This window comes from Neoarius graeffei, chromosome 9 (assembly GCF_027579695.1).
Source record: "Neoarius graeffei isolate fNeoGra1 chromosome 9, fNeoGra1.pri, whole genome shotgun sequence".
Taxonomy (NCBI): Eukaryota; Metazoa; Chordata; class Actinopteri; order Siluriformes; family Ariidae; genus Neoarius; species Neoarius graeffei.
This window is the reverse complement of record NC_083577.1, coordinates 42,792,947-42,814,954: the sequence shown is the minus strand read 5'-3', so window position 1 is coordinate 42,814,954 and position 22,008 is coordinate 42,792,947. Positions and strand designations below refer to the sequence as shown.

Below are 22,008 nucleotides of genomic sequence, written 5' to 3'. Positions count from 1 at the left end.
CAAATTTGCGAGCGATGTAACAAATAGTGCTGATGATGCAGGATGAGAAATTCCCCCCAGGACCCCGCAGTTCATTTGGATATTTGCTCTCGTTCTCGCACGTTCCGGTGCGTGACACCACTGACTGCTAAATTACATTTCATAAAAAGGGTGGCTGTTTTAGGCATGTTGAAAAGAAAGAGGTTCTTTTTAATCTTTGAAATGCCTTAAAAGTGACAGAATGCTTTCTCCTGCCAAGATGTAAGGCTTAGACAGGGAGATAAATATGCTGTGGTCAGCTAAGTGTATCTACTGAGCGGAGAGGCAAATTTAATAATGTATTATCATTCACTGGCGAAGGTGAAATCTCCTTGTCCATCACAACATGCCGGCCTGCTTCATGTTACCCTTCATTTCAATCGAGAACAAATGTGTCGCAGAGACACGTGCACTCACAAGGGGGTATGTTGATTTTTCCTGCCATTGCGTTGTTTGTTTGTTTCATTAAATTATTTGTGCATTAGTAAAAATAGAATTTTTTCTGCAAATTTGTTCGGTTTGAATGCGTCCTCCTTGTGAATTTGAAGTGCATACCTGCACATCTGGTGGTAAATGAATGCACACTGCTGTGAACAAATTTACCTGCTTGCCCTTGGACAGATGAAATGTAACAATTAGCAAAACCCATTTCTTTTCATTGCTAATTTGCGATTCATAATACAAACACAGCAGAGCAGCTGTCGCAAAAAGGTGAGCTTGACCCTGACGTTGTTCCTACATTGTTTTCTTTTTTTTCTGATTTCCTAAGCAAGTGAGGACTACAAACTGCATCCCTGATTGTCCAGCTCCATGTTGCTATTTTGTAAACAACCATTACAAGATGTCACCAAGACAACATTGTACCGAGATAAACAACTGTAAATATACGCTGCACACTCGGAGAGCTGTGTTTCTTCTTTGTACTGCTATCTGGAGCCCTATTAAAGTGTAGCCCTGCCAGGCACTCAGTCTAATAGAGCGCTCTTATCATGGTGCTGAGTTGGAGTTGACTCGCGGACATGGTGAGTCAAGCCTTTAAATTCCAACTCTACTGTAATTATAGTCTGATACTTAAGGCTTTTATATCCTTTCACTGTGAAGTAAATCAGTCCTAATAAAACAGAATGTGGGGTGTGGGCAAACTGCTGGAAGACTAATTCTCTGCTCTCTTATGGCTTTACTTGTGTGTTTTAAAGCCTGCCTAAGTATTCCAGTCACCTTGACTTTGCAGCAGCTGAAACCCCGGAGAAGCTGTTGCTTATCCACCCAACCCCAGCCTGTCAATTAGGTGTTTAAAAATTAATCTCTTTAACTGGAAACACCATGCCAGCTTTCTTCCATCTGTAAATGGAGTGTTATTAATTCAAGCAGCACAAAGCCAGCACTATGAATAATATTATCAAAACAGATTTCCACACGTTTAACACATCGCCCGCTTTTAAAACCCCTAAGTATTATTTTTATAACTGTGAACCAGGCGCAAATGGATTTGCATCCATTTTCGCACACTCATGTTTGAAAGAGAAAAAGCAAGTCGGACTCGGGCTTCCTAAGCCCTGTTTTTACGAAAGTTTACATTTCCATTTACTTTTTTTTTTTGACTTTCATCTTTCCTTTTACAAGCCAGTCAGTATGTTGAGCCAGGATTATCACCAGACTCGGCTATAGAGCGAACACAACAACATCCTCGTTCCCTGTAGGAATGCGTGCAGTACAATGATATTAATATGTGTGCTCGTCTTCGGCTGACACGCTCCTGTGCGATCGTGCTGCAGTCACCATGCCGCTGTTCAATGGAAGAAGTCTGAACGTTTTTGTGTTACAGTTTCTGTTAAATGTTTTCACTCTTCTTTGAATTCCTAATGCATGATTTGTTTGTAAATTATAGGAACAGTAGACCTCGGGACCTTAAACAGCTATTCCATGAAATCGAGTCGTACAGTGCTCTGAAAAAATATCTGCCCCCTTCTTGATTTGTTCTATTTTTGTATATTTGTCACACTTAAAAGCAAGACGGCCCCGTGTCCGCATGGGTTTCCTCTGGGTGCTCCGGTTTCCCCCACAGTTCAAAGACATGCAGGTTAGGTTAACAGGTGACTCTAAATTGACCGTAGGTGTGAATGTGAGTGTGAATGGTTGTCTGTGTCTATGTGTCAGCCCTGTGATGACCTGGCGACTTGTCCAGGGTGTACCCCGCCTTTCGCCCGTAGTCAGCTGGGATAGGCTCCAGCTTGCCTGCAACCCTGTAGAACAGGATAAAGCGGCTAGAGATAATGAGATGAGATGAAAAGCGAGACGGCCTTTCGATTTCATAAAACCGGTGAAATTTAGTTCCCTCTGAAATTTGGTCATTGTGATATATGTTTATTTCTGTAATATTTAAAAAAAAAAAAAAAGAACCAGGTCATGCTGTGGCTGGGAAGTTATTTAATTTGAGTGGATTCCCAAGCAAATAATGTGCATGAAATCGCTTGCTTCGTGCAGTCAAGCAGACAGAGGAAGTCCGTGTGCGCATGCACAGGTTTAACTTTCGGCATCTTCTTCTTCTTCTTTTGGGTTTTATGGCAGCTGGCATCCAGTGTTGCGTTAATGCCATCTACAGGTTTACCTTTGACCGTGCACTGACAGTTCCATCATTCTGTCGCCAAATGAACAGCTGATGACACCGAGGTGCTCTCTGACCGCCGATATTTATTAGTTTGGTCCTGCATTTCCTTTCCTTCACAACATCATGTCTTTTCTTCTCACTTTGTTACTGTAGTCAGTCTTTCATGTTTCATTCACACACTTGCGTCCTCCATTTTTCTCTCCTGTTTCAAATTTGTATCCCACAATGCCTTGCACGAACGGGGAAAGCCCACCACGTGATGCATGACATAGTATCTTGTATTGTGTCATGGTGAAGCAGGAAAAAATAACGGAGAATTTAGGGCCACATGGCTCTAAATTCATTAATTATTCTATTAAAAAAAAAAAACTAATAAAATTCGAAGTCTGTGATTCGAATTCAGTAGCTTTCAGTCCACTAAACAAAAATAATTGGGTGTTGGGGAAAATTCTTTTTATGACCTAAACCTGAAAAATCTGAAAGGCAGTCTGCCTTTAAGTGTTTCATGACATCAAACTAATTTTAATATCAGACAAAGATAGCCCAAGTAAACACAAAATGCAATTTTCAAATGATGATTTCATTTATTGATGGAAAAAAGTTACCCAACCCTGCCTGGCCTTATGTGAAAAAGTAATTACCCCCTCAACCAATTTACCTCAACCAATCAAACAATTAACCAAATTTAATTGATAATTGGGTTCAATTTCACTAGACACACCAAGGCATGATTACTGCCAGACCTCTATCCATCCATTATCTGTGGCCGCTTATCCTGTGCAGGGTCACAGGTAAACTGGAGCCTATCCCAGCTGACTATGGACGAGAGACGGGGTACACCCTGGACATGTCGCCAGGTCATCGCAGGGCTGACATGTAGAGACAAACAACCATTCACACTCACATTCACACCTACGATCAATTTAGAGCCACTAATTAGCCTAACCTGCATATCTTTGGACTGTGGGGGAAACCAGAGCACCCAGAGGAAACCCACGCAGACACGGGGAGAACATGCAAACTCCACACAGAAAGGCCTCCGTCGGCTGCTGGGCTCAAACTCAGAACCTTCTTGCTGTGAGGCGACAGTGCTAACCACTACACCACCATGCCGCCGAATTGCTGCCGAATTACTGCCAGACCTGTTCAATCTAAATATCACATAAATAGAACCAGGCTGGCAGTGTGAAGTAGGTTAAAAGATCTTAAAAAGATGCCGCAAAGTAAAGACTTACGAGAACAGATGCATAACAAAATAATTGAATTCTCTCAGTCTGGAAAGGGTCGCAAAGCTATTGCCAAGGCTCTGGGACTCCAGTGAACTACAGCGAGAGCCGTTATCTACAAAAGGAAAAAAACTTGGAACAGTGGTGAACCTTCCCAGGAGTGGCCGGCCTTCCAAATTTCAACCAAGAGCGCTTTCAACCAAGACCACTGATCCAGGAGGTCACAAAAGGACCCCGACGAACATCTCAAGAACTGCGGGCCTCACTTGCCTCAGTTAAGGTTAGTGTTCATGATTCTACAATAAGGAGGGCACTGGGCAAAAATGGCATCCATGGGAGAGTTGCAAGGCGCAAACCACTGCTGATCAAAAAGAACACAAAGGCTCGTCTCACATTTGCCAAAAAGCATCTTGATGACCCCCAAGGCTTTTGGGAAAATATTCTGTGGACTCATGAGTCAAAAATAGAACTTTTTGGAAGACATGGGTCCCGGTACATCTGGTGTAAGGCTCACACAGCATTCCGAAATAAGAACATCATACCAACAGTCAAACACAGTGGTGGTAGTGTGATGGTCTGGGGCTGCTTTTCTGCTTTAGGACCTGGAAGACTTGCCATAACTGATGGAACCATGAATTCTGTTCTCTCCCAGAAAATCCGGAAGGAGAATGTCCGCCCATCAGTTTGTGACCTAAAGCTCAGGTGCAGCTGGGTTATGCAGCAGGACAATGATGGGAAGCACACAAGCAAGTCCACCTCTAAATGGCTCAAAAGAAATAAAATGAAGGTTTTGGAGTGGCCTAGTCAGAGTCTTGACTTGAATCCAATTGAAATGCTGTGGCAAGACCTTAAATGGGCAGTTCATACTTGAAAGCCCTCCAATTTGGCTGAATTGAAACAATTCTGCAAAGAAGAGTGGGCAAAAATTCCCCCACAGCGATGTACTGTAAAAGTCTCACTGCAAGTTAGTGCAAACGTTTAATTGCAGTTGTTGCCGCCAAGGGTGGCCCAATCAGTTATTAGATTTAAGGGGGCAATTACTTTTTCATATGGGTGATACTGGTTTTGATTAACCCTTTACTTTTAATAAATGGAGTGACCATTTGAAAGCTGCATTTTGTGTTTACTTACAGCATCTTTATCTTGTATTAGACTGAGTTGGATGACCTAAAACATTTAAATGTGACAAATAAGCAAAAATGGAAGAAATTGGCGTGGGGGGGATACTTTTTCACAGCACTGTACTGTATATGACCTGATAGCGATGAGGTGCGTAATGCCGAGTTGGCTATAAGCCATGTACAACGAGAATGAGTGGAATAACTGTTTTATTCTATCCACTTTCACTGGATTTCAAGAAACAGAGCATTTTTATTTTTAGCAAATTCAATAAATAAAAACTTTATACAAAATGTCCAACAAAATAATTTCTGCTTAGAATGTAAACAAACCGGCAAAATGACAGTAGCAATTTGTGAAAAATGCTATAATAATAATTATTGAAAAATAAAAAAGATGCGTTCTTACCATCAAATACTTTTATTCCGTATTTTGTTGCTTTTTTTTTGGGGGGGGGGGTTGTTTTTGAGTAGAGTTTTTATTTCATCCTCGGTTGGCTCAGCAACATGTTCCACCATTTTCTTCTTCTTCTTTAGGGTTTTTTCTGGCGGTTGGCAAACCAACTTAAAGGTGCATTACCGCCACCGACTGGGCTGGAGTGTGGAACAGGAGATATGGGGGGGGGAGCTATATTCTTTTAGCTATTTCTGTTTCTTTTAAATACTTGATAAAGTGATATATCTGACTTGATGCGCTCCATCATTTTGATTTTCTCTACTCACGGTATATGAGCTGATATCCTAGTAGTAGAGTAGCCAATCAGAGTGTGCGATTGCTCATATCCAGTGAATGTGGATAGAATAAACGTAGCTATTGTTCAAAACAGAACTGTAATCATTAAAACATATATACAGTAGTACAGTTAATAATGATTAAAGTTAATCTCTAGGTAACAGTCCTGGAAATCAAAGTCTATGGTATAAAAGGAACACCATACTGCCTCGTCTCCAGACGAATTTCTCGTAGTTACATGACATAATACGGATCTCCATCTGTATTATGGATATAATGTCCACTTTATATCAAAAGTGGGATTTAAGAAGGCTGAGTCTGACCCTCTCTCTCTCTCTCTCTCTCTCTCTCTCTCTCTCTCTTTCTAGCATGAATATGTGAAAATGGATGGACTCCATTTACAGCTGCTTCACACTAATAAAAAAAATACTTTGGGGTCTTTAAAGTAGAAACACTATGCGTCGAAATGACATGACTGCACTATGATTAAATTAGCCATGAGCACAAACACAAGAAATGAGTTCAGTGTTTTAAAATCTGTTTTAAATTACAGGGTCAGTGATAGCTTAGCAGTTGGGTTGATTGAGAGCCACCCTTGAGCTATTGAGCTTGATACATAACCTCTAACTACTTAACTAGAAGATTGGATTCTGTCTTGAGACACTTTGAGGAACAATCGATGCACAGATGAATAAATGGAAATGACTGACAGCGGTAGGCAGGAGGAGCCTCACCAGGTGAAAGCGGCAGAGAGAGATTCTTAGCTAACTCAGAGTTAAGTACAGAGCCAAGAAAGCATGCATTGTGCTCTTTCGATACCATGGAGATGGAAGGTGGAAATGGTGGAAATTATTAATTATTAACGATACTATCTGCTTTATAGTCAAACAGCTATGTGGAGTTGCGCATGTTCTTCTTGTGTCCGTGTGGCTTTTCTTTTGGGTCTCTGCTGCCCTCTTACCTCCCATCAACATGCCTCTAGGTGAACTGGAAATACTAAATCGCCACCTTTTTTGTTACATCAAAACGTTACCTCAAAGCCTGCAGCCTGAATCGCCAGGGTTTTTTTTTTTTCCTTTTATGCTCTTTTCCTACTTCCCCATAGTCCATAATTCATCCCATTTCCAGACTTAATCACTGCAGTTCCCAAATTTGTAAATAAGAACAGCTATTCGAAATTAACAGACAAACAATAAAACCCTTGAATGCATTTGCTTTTTAAACATTAGGGCCAATTAATTTGCAAGCATTTGAGAGCACTAGTTATCCAGCCTGCTTTACCTTTTTAATTAGGTTACACAACCCTCTCACTAACATCAATTGGGTGTCTGTTTACAGAAAAAGTACACTGTGTTGCAAGTGGGCCTTTCGTGGAAGACTGTGATTCAAGCTGCACGCTCACAGAAACAAAAGCAGCACACAGGGGGTTGGTTTATGCCTACATTACAGGCGGTCAAGCCTTTAATCCTCGGTGGTCTGGTAACGACATATCGTCTGCATTTATTACATGGAGAAGCATGGTCGAAAGGAGGACGAAAAAAGCGCTGACTTTGAACAAATGAACAAGCTGACCTTTATGCAATAAATATGACAGGGGCAGTATAAAAGGATGAGATGTCTTCTTCAGCTTCAATGTGCATCAGAGACTCTTTATAAGAACATTCTGGGGGTTTTTTTTCCGTAGTTTTTTTGTTACACGTGTTTCTGTTCCATCTTTCAGATCTCATGTTCTGTACCTGGTATAATGCACCTTGTAGCAATAACAGTATATTTATGTGTCTTTTTTTTTCAATTACTGTGAACTCACAATAATAACATTTCCCGATATTCTTTTTGAAACTTTCACACTAATGTCCGCATCCTTTTTTGTTCCTAATACTTAAGGATGCTTTAATATTTCCTGCCTGTCCGCCTGTGTCACTATCTTCAGCGTGGCCTTGAGAATACATTTCAATTTATTAAAGCAAAGCAAAGTACTCATTATTTCAAAGAGAGGGGAGCAGAGTGACACGCAGAATTGGTTATTAATGGCACGGCTCGGCCACGGGGCAGCTGAAATTTAATGATACCCTACATGAAAATATGAGGGTGTCACTTTCTCAAAAGTCATGCGAAATGTCAGCGTTTTAAGGTCCTGCCGCTAATTTTATGGCCGTGCACTGTAATGTCTGGGAGCGCATTTAGGAAACACGTTCCAGTGGCTGTGCTGATTATCCCGTTCACCTTCTCCCTGCTCCCAAATGGGTTTGTGCAGCAAACGATTTAATCTGTAAGTATAAAGAACATTAACAAAAAGAAAGAGGGGAGCACAGGTTGTGCATTTCTCAGACATAAAGCCCTCTAAGCGAAATGTTACCTGTTAATCCAGGCCTGACCGACTCCAGCCCTTGACGTTGACTCTCAGCAGGAATTGGGTAATGGCTAATTTTCATCTTGGAATTAAAGAGCGGAAAAGAGCGAGACAGAAAGGGTGAGGAGGCAGGTATCTGCTGCCTGAGCCTCCTGGTTTATTATCCTGCTTACGTGTAGAACACATGCATCTTAAAGTTCTTGTGAGAGAATTTGCTCAGTGTAGATCATTCTACACATTTCCTCGCTCGTTTTACATGTACACCCACAGAGGAAATGCTTTACTTTCCCTTCCTGTTAAGGTCTGCCTTGTTTTTATACCATTTAAGCATGTATTTGTTTGAACATAACTATAAAAAATGCCAGAGTGCCACCAGTATAAATGACGATGGAATGGTTAAGTTGTAACATAAAGGTGAATAAAATAGCACTTTGCTATAAAAGCAGTGAATGCAGCAGAGGCGCGAGGGGAGAGACGGGTGTGGAGATTAGTTCTTGTGTAGTGCAGGGTTGTCTCTATTTATGAGACTGAAAGGTCATAACCACTCCCCCGGAAAGCGGCAACTTCTTCAGCCCCATTGGCAGGTCAAATAAAATGTAATTGTCTGCTGAAAGCAGCAGCTGCCTTTGCCGAGAGCGAACTGACATCCTCCAGATTTTAGCATTCTGTTCTCCTGCTGGGAGGAACATGGGTTTGCAAGGACACAGGCTTCACCTGTCAATATATCAAAGTGACTGGCCAGGCCAACCAAATGCTACAACACTCTCTCTCTCTCTCTCTCTCTCTCTCTCTCTCTCTCTCTCTATTGTTCTCTAAGTATCTATCTCTTTTTCTCCATACCTTTGTTGTTCTTTCTTCCAGCTCACTTACTTTTCATTCTCCCTCCCTCCTTCTTGCCTTAGCGCTCTCTCTCTCTCTCTCTCTCTCTCTGTCTCTCTCTCTCCCTCCCTTCCTCCTCCGGCTCAGTGCCGAAGTTGTGCTGTTTGAAAGGCCCATTGGGACCTCAATTCAAACAGTGCAACTCCAAACATATGGCAGATTTTCAGCTCCCAAGGTCAATTAAAAACTATTTATTGTGAGAATGTTGCTAAATTTCCCTAGGTTTTCTTGCAATTTATCCTGGAGTGCCTTGTCTATCATATTAAAAATCAGTTGAGTGGCTTCTGCTCTCCTTGTTGTGACTTTCCATCAGAGATATCAAAGGGTGTCAAGAGGGGTCTGAGATGTATCCTATCTTCTGTTATCATATGCATCTCTCACTCTCTCTTGCTCTCGTACTCGGTTTCCTTTGCCACGGCCGCGTCCAAGTGCTGTTCACAATACAAATCTAATAACATGTAAATTGGAGATAAGCCTAGATCCCTGCGAGTGATATTTTTACATTCATAGTTTGTCAAGTCAATTCCTAAGCCCCTGTTTTAGCAGCACAACACATAACGACTGAGAAAATTAACTGGAAAGGTGATTTATCACTGCAAGCATACTGTCAAGGACTCCTGCGGCTGCCATGGGAGGGAGGGAGTGTATGCGCGTACGTCTGGATGCGAACGCTTCGAGAGAGTGTCATTTTAAATTATGGCGTTTTATTCAGAATGCATCGTATTTACAGCGTCCCATTTTTATTTGTGGCTCCTATTATCCTGCAAAACAGTTGTGCATGAAATGTTATTTGTGACACGGCTGACCCGAAAGGATCTCATAAGGGTTTTTTTTTTTTTTCATTGGGTAGAGCTGAGCTCGGACCTGTCACAGCTGCTGCTGGCAGCCCCGGTGGAGAAATATCACCTGGAAAACGCAGCACTCTCCGCCACTCTCTCCAAGCCGCTGGCGTCTGCCACTGTAATTAAGTCCAAGTCAATGATTCTGGACCAACAGTGAGAAATAAACAGCCAAACGCAGGCCAAAACTGAAGTGCACGAAACAAGGAGGGAATTAAGAGGACACAATACAAGTCGAGAATGGCTAATGTGAACGTAGGATGGTAGGAGGGGAGTGAAGGAGGAGAGCATTTGCTTAGTATATTAACGGTAATTTGCAGCTTGAGTTATTTGGTTGCATCTGGGTTTATGTTATTTTGAGAGCTGAATTGGTAATTTGAGAGGAAATGTATGTAATGCACGACAGATTGTTTCCCCGTAACAAAGCGCTCTGAAGCACCCTGTGATCCAGGATTGTGCATGCGGCGAGCCCCTTGCTGTGTCCCAAGCAGAAGTTGGTTAAAGCAATGATGTATGATTAATGCCAACATGAAATATGGGACAACAGTGGCTGCAAACCAACTGCAGTGCCTTCGCCATCCAAATCTCGCCGTATTGTTTCGCTCCTTGGCATTTGCAGTATCGATGCATTGGAATACACCAGGGCTATAAATATACCCCCAAACCATTTCATGATCTAATAATCACATCGGTTTTATTTCCCCCAATACACTCGCTCCTTTATCTACACATCCAAACCAAGTCATTGAGAGGCAGTAATAACCTCTCCAAAAGTGGACTTTTGGTTTTTTTTGGGGTTTTTTTTATTTATGAAATTAGATTAGCAGCAAATGTTTATCCATTAGGCAGCCATCCATTGTCGGTAATGAACCGGAGGGGAAGTGCTGCTGAAATTTAGGGAAAGGCTGCTGGGAGCTCCTCTGTGGAGGCGCAGCACTCCTTTTAGCCTCCCCCTCTTCCAAGAATTGTAAATTATCAAGCCTTGATACTGGCGGCTGAGATTTGACTGTTGGTTCGCTTGATGTTTCCAGGGCATTTGCAGATGCTTGAAATAATCTCTAATGTTTTTTGCTCAATCTGCTCTGGAGATGGATGAAATAAATACTTTAAACTAATTAATGTAAGACCAGCTGTTACCAAGCCTTGGCTGGCATTAGTGAATATTGATGGGAGCAGTGGGTCTCCTCCAGCCTTGCCATGTTTGCGCATGATTTAGAGAGCCATACAAACACGTATTAATTCTGTATGAGAGGCCCACTGTGGATTTGAGTGCCAGATTCAATACAAAGATATTTTTTCTTTTTTCCTTTTATTTTTTTGCTGTTGTTGTTCATAATTAATAAATAAATGCGATTAAAAAAATCGATTCACCATGACAATATGATCGGAAGCAGATTTTTTTCCCCCCTCCATCTGCAGCTGTTAAAGTTTGTGTGGAGAAACTGTGTGGCTGCTCGCTGTGACAATGTAGAGATAGTGTCATCACTGGACTGTGTGGAGGGAAATGATTCTGTGGTTATGGTGGTGTGTGTGTGAGAGAGAGAGAGAGAGAAAAGGAGAGACAGAGAAAAAGAGATAGATGTAGAGTTATGATGGCATGTGCAGCAGATGGCAGAGGTCTGCCCTCACAAACGTGATGAATGGCGGATGATGTCATCAGGGCTCTGACATGCTGCAATTGCTCCTCAGAGGAAGCAAAGCCTCGCTCTGAGCTCTGGATCTGATCTCCGCTTTACATTTCAGACACAAAGGACATCTGCTCAGTGTCCACCCTCAGATTTATGCTCTTTAAGACGCTGCCTCCACCCACAGCGCAGCCTAAAGAGGGCTGATGGATCTTTTCTGCTATAAGAAAAATGTGTTCGCTATATCTCATGAAGTGGCTGTCTCTCAGTGGGATTAGGATTTTTTTTTTTTTGTACAGCTCTTGGAGCTATAAAGTCATTTTAGAAGATTCCTTGTTAAAGAGGTACCATGAGTGTGTATGTTTAGAAGTAATACAGTAATAGGAAGGTATTGTTATAATCAACTGTACTGTAAATTTCCTGTGTTCATTTCTTCATTATACTCTATATAACGCTGAACCCATTTCATGCAATTTGTCAGAATATGTAACGAGCCTAAAATAGTTTCGAGAAGACCATTACATTAACTAAATCTCTAAAGACTTTGTCATGATCCAGTAATTGATTCTATTTCTGAAATTGCATGTGATGACCATTTTCGTTTGTACTTGCTTTAATAGATCTAGCTCATGCTCAGCCCCAATAGATTCTTCTTTTCTTCCCCCCCCCCTTTTTTTAAGTGCTAATCTGTGTTTAGGTCTGCCAGGCTCTTTTCCATTGGGGATTAGTGGCCACCTTTTTACTCAGCAATTCTCAGCCCCTACTGTTCATGCCATCCATTGGGACGCCTAAAGAATGACAACTGCAATGTTTTCCTCCTGTGTTAAAACCTATTTTGAGTTACCCTTGATTTTTAGTCTGCTTCTCTCATATTGATTTTTATCTTTAGCCTTCTTCTTTTTTTTTTTCAAAGATTAAAATCCATTCGTCCAAGCTCACAGTGCTGCTTGTGCCAGAGGATCTGCTCTAGTGTTGAAAGGCACTAAATGAAGGTTTACCTCCTTGTGCCATATGGTCTTTGTTGGAGAGCCAGGACTTTTAGTAATCAAAGCCTGCCATATGCATCTGATTGAGTGTGGCCTCTTCATATCAGAAAGTTAGAGTGCCATATGGACCGGGCAGCCCAGATCTCCTATCATATTTATGTCCACAACGATACAGCAAATGACCACCAGCGTAACAGTACGAGAGTAGAACCACTCATGGTGCACAGGAATCTCATTACATTCATGTGAAAGGAAGCTCTTGAGCATCGCTAACAGCCACACATACAGTAGCATCAATAACAGCATTGCTTCACATGACAGTTCCAGAATGGGTTATCAATCATTTCCAGCTGATCGGGTTTGCTTGTATAGATGTTAATGTGATTTTTGCACAAACAAATTCTAAGTATAAACACCAATTGTAGGGGAAAAAAGAATGATTTATTCCATGCTACACTTTTGCAATTGACGTCTAATGTGTTTGTTGAATCCACTTTGCTGAGTGCGTACTTCTTTGGCTTTGCCACCAGAAGAAGCCCCCATGTGCACTCCAACAGCGAGGGACAGCTATGAGAGGTTGTCGTTGGCTGGTCAGGCTTTACCGCCAGGGTTCCCATCTCCTTTCCTGTTTCCTGATGGGTTGTCATCAATAGAAACCCTACTGACCAACATTCAGGTAAGCCTGAATCAGTTGATCTTCAACAAACAATATGGATCTATGGGAAATTGGAGGCTCTCGGATATCCATTTGCTCAATAGAGCTTAAAGATCTAACCTGTAAGAATACCAAGCCTATTTCTGTCACTTCAGGTGTGCAGACTTGAGTAGTTTACTTGCAATGAAGTCAGTCAAAATGACAAAAATCAAAATATATTTGACTATGAAAGGAGTAGCGCATGACAGGAAGTGCTGTTTTCGGAAAATAATCCACACCCAGCTGGTGTGATACGGCCTGACCCGAACTGGCCCCGAAGTGAATTCTTTTACGATAATCTCATGTCCTATGGTTTGTTATTTCTCTTATACCACAGCAATATGCCAACAATTACAACCACTTATAGTTACATTTAATATCACGGAAAGTCTGCAAGATAAGTAACTTCCTGTTATCACTTATTATTATTGCAGCTATAAACAGACTCTCTTTCACCAGCTTCCCTTTTTTCCTCTCTCTTGAAGTTAATAAGAGGGGAAAAAAACACTTCTTGTCATGATACTGAAAACCCTGAAATCACAGACTCTTCTCACTAAATCAAGATAATAATTCATATGTGCAGTGATAGGGGTTTTTTTCTGTCTTCTATCTTACCACTGTCCATTAGTCAGACACACGAATAGGCAGCCAGAGGGTGGGGGTGTGTGGGGGGGTGCGCGTGTGTATGCAGTGCACTCTGAAACCATTACACAAAATGGACATTATAATCTCAAAGTAATTGTGCTGTTGACCTAATCAGGAATACTGCTATTTAGGTTGCACCAGATATAGCACGGACTCTAAAGTACCCATGATGGCTTCATTCAGTGCTCTGTTTTTATAGTTTCCATAAATGGACAGTGTTATGTTTTGCTGTAGAATTTTGTTCGACGTTGTTGTTTCCATGCAGACCAGAGTGAGTCAGAAAGATGAATGTCGTTGATTAGCGTGGCCTGTGAGACTAATGATGTGAGTACAGTATAGGGAGTGCCTCCATGCTCAGTGTTCTTGTGATAGGGACATCAGAGCCATGCTGCTCCTTCTGGCCTCGCTGATAATTAGCCTGAATGCACAGACTCCTCGCAGCCGCATAAGTTGAGTTAGTCATCTTTAATCATGATTCTGCGGTAACGTTTTGATTGAGCACTCACATATACAAATCAACAAAAACAATCCAGGCAGAAAATTGAGATAAAGGAACTTAGTCTAAATTGGGGTCATAACAAGGAACAATTAGTATGATATAGCCCATTGCATCTGCCTTAATTGCATGTGTGTGGGAAATAATTGTTTGTAAATGGTCACAGCACCATCAAACCTGCAAATTCATAATGAACTGTATAAACGTTGCTGAGGAAGTTGAAATATATTTACTCCTGATATTTACAACAGGAAACTTTCTAGCGACAGGTGGATACTATGTATAATTTCATGTTGCACAACACTTCCCTATATCTGACCTTTGGCCAAAACAAGTTATAAAAAGCTTTGTGTCTTTCTTTCATATGCATTTCGAGAACTGAATGATGGTTCGGCATGATTTACGTTTATACACTCAATGAAAACTTTATTAGGAACACTGGGTAGGGCCTCCCTTTGCTATCAAAACAGCCTCAATTCTTCATGGCATGGAATCCACAAGCTGTTGGAAACATTCCTTTGAGATTCTGGTCCATGTTGACCATATTAATTGCATCACGCAATTCCTGCAGATTTTTCCGGTGCACTTTCATGCTGTGAATCTCCAGTTCGACCACATCCCAAAGGTGTTCTACTGGATTCAGATGCGGTGACTGGGAAGGCCACTGAACTCATGGTCATGAAACCAGCTTGAGATGACTTTTGCTTTGTGACGTGGTGCATTTTTATGCTGGAAGTAGCCAGAAGAAGATGGTAAATTGTGGCCATGAAGGGATGCACATGGTCTGCAACAATACTCAAATCGGCTATGGCATTCAAGCAATGATTGATTGGTATTAATAAGCCCAAAGTAGGCCAAGAAAGCATTCCCTACACCATTACACCACCTCCACCAGCCTGGACTGTTGACACAAGGCAGGTTGGGTCCATGGATTCATGCTGTTGGTGCCAAATTCTGACCTTACCGTTTGTGTGCCTCAACAGAAGTCAAGATTCATCAGACCAGGCTACATTTTTCCAGTCTTCAGCTATCCAGTTTTGGTGAGCCTGTACCCACTGCAGCCTCAGCTTTCTGTTCTTGGTTTACAGAACTGGAACCCAACATGGTCTTCTGCTATTGTAGTTCATCCACCATAAGATTTGACGTCTTATGTATTTTGAGATGCTTTTCTGCTCACCACAGTTGTACAGAGAGGTTATTTGAGTTACTGTTGCCTTTCTGTCATCTCAAACCAGTCTGGCCATTCTCTGTTGACCTTTCTCATCCATCCACAGAGCTGCCGCTCAGTGGATTTTTTTTTCCTTTATTACACCATTCTGAGTAAACTCTAGAGACTGTTGTGCATTAAAAAAAAAAAAAAATCCCAGGAGATCAGCAGTTATAGATATACTCAAACCAGCCTGTCTGGCACCAACAATCATGCAACAGTCAAAATCACTGAGATCACATTTTTTCCCCATTCTGATAGTTGATGTGAACATTACCCGAAGCTGCTGGCCCATATCTCTGTGATTTTATGCATTGCGCTGCTGCCACACAATTGGCCGATTATATAATTTCATGAATGAGTAGGTGTACAGGTGTTTTTTATAAAGAGCTCAGTGAGTCAGTAACATCAATTACTATTAGTGATTGACAATCCATTAATGTGTACGTCTTGCCTAAGCTTGGCTGATTGTGTTTATTAGTGTTTACACAAACAGCATTGCTTGCAGCGCAGTGTGTGTAAATTATAAAGTATGTTTTTGGGGCGATGGTAGGGCCTGCTGAAGGTGGCAATCGATAACGCTCGTGCTCAGGAGAAACAAGTGCAACTGGAGAAAACTGAGCTGAAGATGGAGCTGTTTAGGGAGCGGGAACTTCGAGAGACTTTGGAGAAGCAACTGGCCATGGAACAGAAGAACAGAGGTACATACAATCACATTGCACTCACACACACAAATGCACGCATAAAAATGGTGTACCACAATGCCAGTATCTGTAGCTGTATCACTTTATTGCTTCAAATATCCTTCTCTCTATCTGTAATCGGATTTAAACCCAAAGTGGGTGTGGCCTAAACTGGAAGGGTGGGGGGGGGGGGGTTAATTACAACCCCGATTCCAAAAAAGTTGGGACAAAGTACAAATTGTAAATAAAAACGGAATGCAATAGTTTACAAATCTCAAAAACTGATATTGTATTCACAATAGAACATAGACAACATATCAAATGTCGAAAGTGAGACATTTTGAAATTTCATGCCAAATATTGGCTCATTTGTAATTTCATGACAGCAACACATCTCAAAAAAGTTGGGACAGGGGCAATAAGAGGCTGGAAAAGTTAAAGGTACAAAAAAGGAACAGCTGGAGGACCAAATTGCAACTCATTAGGTCAATTCGCAATAGGTCATTAACATGACTGGGTATAAAAAGAGCATCTTGGAGTGGCAGCGGCTCTCAGAAGTAAAGATGGGAAGAGGATCACCAATCCCCCTAATTCTGCGCCGACAAATAGTGGAGCAATATCAGAAAGGATATTGGACAGTGGTGGCACGGTGGTGTAGTGGTTAGCGCTGTCGCCTCACAGCAAGAAGGTCCTGGGTTCGAGCCCCGTGGCCGGCGAGGGCCTTTCTGTGCGGAGTTTGCATGTTCTCCCCGTGTCCGCGTGGGTTTCCTCCGGGTGCTCCGGTTTCCCCCACAGTCCAAAGACATGCAGGTTAGGTTAACTGGTGACTCTAAATTGACCGTAGGTGTGAATGTGAGTGTGAATGGTTGTCTGTGTCTATGTGTCAGCCCTGTGATGACCTGGCGACTTGTCCAGGGTGTACCCCACCTTTCGCCCGTAGTCAGCTGGGATAGGCTCCAGCTTGCCTGCGACCCTGTAGAAGGATAAAGCGGCTAGAGATGATGAGATGAGATGAGATATTGGACAGTGTAAAATTGCAAAGAGTTTGAACATATCATCATCTACAGTGCATAATATCATCAAAAGATTCAGAGAATCTGGAAGAATCTCTGTGCGTAAGGGTCAAGGCCGGAAAACCATACTGGGTGCCCGTGATCTTCGGGCACTGCATCACATACAGGCATGCTTCTGTATTGGAAATCACAAAATGGGCTCAGGAATATTTCCAGAGAACATTATCTGTGAACACAAGTCACCGTGCCATCCGCCGTTGCCAGCTAAAACTCTATAGTTCAAAGAAGAAGCCGTATCTAAACATGATCCAGAAGCGCAGACGTCTTCTCTGGGCCAAGGCTCATTGAAAATGGACTGTGGCAAAGTGGAAAACTGTTCTGTCGTCAGACGAATCAAAATTTGAAGTTCTTTATGGAAATCAGGGACGCCGTGTCATTCAGACTAAAGAGGAGAAGGACGACCCGAGTTGTTATCAGCGCTCAGTTCAGAAGCCTGCATCTCTGATGGTATGGGGTTGCATTAGTGCATGTGGCATGGGCAGCTTACACATCTGGAAAGACACCATCAATGCTGAAAGGTATATCCAGGTTCTAGAGCAACATATGCTCCCATCCAGACGACGTCTCTTTCAGGGAAGACCTTGCATTTTCCAACATGACAATGCCAAACCACATACTGCATCAATTACAGCATCATGGCTGTGTAGAAGAAGGGTCCGGGTACTGAACTGGCCAGCCTGCAGTCCAGATCTTTCACCCATAGAAAACATTTGGCGCATCATAAAACGGAAGATATGACAAAAAAGACCTAAGACAGTTGAGCAACTTGAATCCTACATTAGACAAGAATTGGTTAACATTCCTATCCCTAAACTTGAGCAACTTGTCTCCTCAGTCCCCAGACGTTTACAGACTGTTGTAAAGAGAAAAGGGGATGTCTCACAGTGGTAAACATGGCGTTGTCCCAACTTTTTTGAGATGTGTTGTTGTCATGAAATTTAAAATCACCTAATTTTTCTCTTTAAATGATACATTTTCTCAGTTTAAACATTTGATATGTCATCTATGTTCTATTCTGAATAAAATATGGAATTTTGAAACTTCCACATAATTGCGTTCCATTTTTATTTACAATTTGTACTTTGTCCCAACTTTTTTGGAATCGGGGTTGTAAATATAAACCCTATATGAATCCCAATTGCATAGTTATTATTTTTGTTTGTAGCTGCTTGCAATATTTTCTAATACATTTGATTGGTTTGCTACAATATAAACAAACTAGCAGCCTAATTTAAACCACCCAAACCTTGACCAGGCTGTTACTAAGGATGAATGAATAGATGCAGTCTTTGTATGTCCCACAAGTTTCATACCAACCCAGTCAGTTGCACCTTCATGAAAATAAAGTTCTTGAGCAACATTTTTTGCCAGTCCCAGTGCCCATCTCTGCTCTCAACCAGATGTCCTTCTGGTAAAATGTCATTTAAATAAGTGCGCCAGCTCTTCATTTCTGAACACATTCTCTGTCCATTCCTAATAGATGATTTGCAACCACATGATCAAAATGTGCTACGTCATGAGTGTCCACCATGATGGTGGATATACAAAGCAACTAGGATGGCAGCTGCTGAAAGCGTGTCTGTAAACAGTGCTGAATTTTCTCAGTATTACCACGATTTCAACGATCGAGCGAAGATTCGATACAAAGAGAAGATAGATGTGTGTGGTTTTGACCCATATTATTTAAAAAAAGTCAGACTTTTCTGAAGATAAGATGCTTCTACCGACCATCGAGTACCCAGATATCGCATTCTATCTGGTTTGGCTGCCGAAGAATCAAGCCCGACCTTGGACAAAACATAGCCCATTTTCTGAGTGGGTGCCCAGTCTGGATTATTCCTATCGTATAATTTTGCTGGCGCTCCTAGAAGCGAAATGGTAATACACGGGTTAAAATTATAACAACGACCGAGTGAACCACGACAAGAGAACGCCCATTTTATAGTAAAATTCTAGCAGTACACAATAAAATTCTTCCATGATATTATTTAGAAAGCTTTTGAATCTCACCGGAGATAAAATGATGACTGCAAACACGAGCCGTTTTGGTTTTAGCCTCTGTTAGATCAGCCCTGCCGATGTTGTTCAGCCGTGCTCGTCTCCTCTCCGTACTAAGCCTCAGAGTTTCCTTGCCCTCTTTCCGAATCATGGACGGAATTCTAAAAAATCGTAACATGCCACGGTCACGAGTACTGTTGTGACCACAACCATATACAGCACAAAGATATGGCAGAGCTAAAAGAACACTTTAAAGCAGTAGAAAAACAAAGAGAGTTGCGCGCGCATGACTATGCTTTGTATGGAATGTCGCTTGACCCTGCATTTGTATATCCACCAACATGGCCGACATCCGGGTTTCTATTTTGCTTTGATGTCACTTGCAAGTCAAGGATTCTGAATTCATATTCGATTCCATCTCTGATTAATAGCACACATAATTTGTAAGATACCCTGCAATATTCTGTCCCATAATCACTGGGCTTTGGCATTAGATTTAGTTACACTGGCCTTTACCATGACCGTTATTTATTCCCAATTTTAAGAAACAAATATCAAAAGAGTATCAGAAGCGAGGCGGACAATTCCATAACACCATGTTCATATTACAGTCTTACAGTATATCTGTGCACACAGTGCTCTTGTACGTGCTTGTGAGCACATTTCATATTAAAGTAATTATAAATAAATATATGGAAAGTCGTTTGTGTGGTAAATGTTTCTAAATGTAGCACATTGTTCCTCAAGGGAAAACAATGACATTGTTCATGGTTCAGCTAATAAATTATAGCCATCCTTGATAAAAAAAAAAAGAAAAGAAGAATGCTCTTTACATTCTACATTGCCTCAAGTTATATCCTGTGCTTTACTCTGTATCTCTGTCATAGCGTACTCAATTATAAGTATATATTGTGATCTTGATATTCTTTTGTACACAAAAATGCCACTGAGTGCAGCTTAATCCTCCTGTTCAGTCCGTTCCCTTACCATAATGAATCACGTGGAATTTAATAAGGCAGTTTCTCATAAATATCCAAGTAATTGTGCTGAAGCCCAGCAGCTGTCTGCTATTTTATAATGTCAGCGACTGCTTTTCCTTCTTTTGAGAAAGTTTCGCTGAACCTCATCTCATTGGCATTCTAACCTAGGTTAATCCAGGTTATCGCTGGCTCAATTATTTCACTAATGACACAGTCCATTTTCACTCAACGAGAACATCCCTTCCCCCGCCTTCAACATTACTATGAACAGTGCAGCCATGAATATGTTCAGAATCTTAAGTTGGGCGCCAATTGTTCTCCCACTGATGGTGCTGAGTACTTTCAAACTGATTCTATATGTGCATGCATGTGCGTGTGTTATCTTCAGCAATCATTCAGAAGCGCCTGAAGAAGGAGAAGAAGGCGAAGAGGAAACTGCAGGAGGCGCTAGAGTACGAGTGTAAGCGGCGAGAACAGGCAGAGCAGTCTCTCAAACAGAGCTCACCTACAGAGAGTCTCCGATCCCTAAATGGTGAGGCCTGACACGGCATTACAGTGTCATCTGAACGACTGGTGCTTCATCCTGGCATTCATCGCTAATGACCGAGTTCTGATCGATCACCGATGACTGATTGGATTCAAGCTAGCAAGAAAAATGTGTATTAGTGCACGCCTGTGTCTGAAATCACTCACTCATTCACTACTCCTTACTCACAATATAAGGAATTACTATATAGAGGACTATACAGTGAGCTCATTGGTAAAATGAAAAAAAAAAAAAAACACTTTCGAACGCTACACTGCCGCGCTGTTATTTACGTCATTACTGTCACACAATTAAAACGTGCCAGATCAGTCGGCTGGTGGGTTTGCAAAATAATAAGTACATGCATGGATTTTTTTTTTATAATAAATCCATATTATACTGAGCGTATTTTCAACATTAATCAATCCAAAGTACTTTGTGTCTTCTGCATCTTTCAGTTCTTTTAAAGGGTAACTGAAGGCAATTTTTTTTTATTAACAAAATTTTATTTATTTCATTTTATTCAATATAGGAACACATTTTTGATAGCTATTTTGTCACTGCTATAGCAACTTATGAGTGTTTGAAATATGCTATGTAATATATCAGTCCGGGGCGGCACGGTGGTGTAGTGGTTAGCGCTGTCGCCTCACAGCAAGAAGGTCCGGGTTCGATCCCCGTGGCTGACGAGGGCCTTTCTGTGCGGAGTTTGCATGTTCTCCCCGTGTCCGCGTGGGTTTCCTCCGGGTGCTCCGGTTTCCCTCACAGTCCAAAGACATGCAGGTTAGGTTAACTGGTGACTCTAAATTGAGCATAGGTGTGAATGTGAGTGTGAATGGTTGTCTGTGTCTATGTGTCAGCCCTGTGATGACCTGGTGACTTGTCCAGGGTGTACCCCGCCTTTCGCCCGTAGTCAGCTGGGATAGGCTCCAGCTTGCCTGCGACCCTGTAGAACAGGATAAAGCGGCTAGAGATAATGAGATGAGAATATATCAGTCCATATGTCAAAGCAATGGCCGTAAACGAGATTCGCTGAGACCTGTGCGAGACTTCATAGGACGGAAGTAAAACGTACAGCGGAAATTAGTGACCAACATCTGCCAACATTCCCTGTGTCTGAAATCGTTCACTCATTCACTACCCCCTATATAAGGAATTACTACATAGAGGATGATACAGTGAGCTCACTGGTAAAATGAAAAAAAAAAACGCTTTCGGACACTACTCTGTCGCGCCGTTATTTACGTCATTACTGTCGCACCGTTAAAATGCGTCAGATCAGGCGGCTGGTGGGTTTTCAAAATAATAAATACATGCATGTTTT

General features: G+C 41.7%; 1 protein-coding gene across 3 annotated transcripts in view; it reads left to right on the top strand.

Annotated features, from left to right (window-relative positions):
• The window catches only part of dachd (dachshund d), a 214,958-nt gene that overhangs the window by 167,674 nt on the left and 25,276 nt on the right, over nucleotides 1–22,008 (top strand). For 2 of the 3 annotated variants that reach the window (XM_060929535.1, XM_060929533.1), the window contains 3 exons: nucleotides 12,913–13,058; nucleotides 15,978–16,125; nucleotides 20,547–20,690. In XM_060929535.1, coding sequence (XP_060785518.1) covers nucleotides 12,913–13,058; nucleotides 15,978–16,125; nucleotides 20,547–20,690 — 438 coding nt within the window. The remainder of the gene's footprint in view (nucleotides 1–12,912; nucleotides 13,059–15,977; nucleotides 16,126–20,546; nucleotides 20,691–22,008) is intronic. The other variant, XM_060929534.1, reaches the window with a different exon arrangement.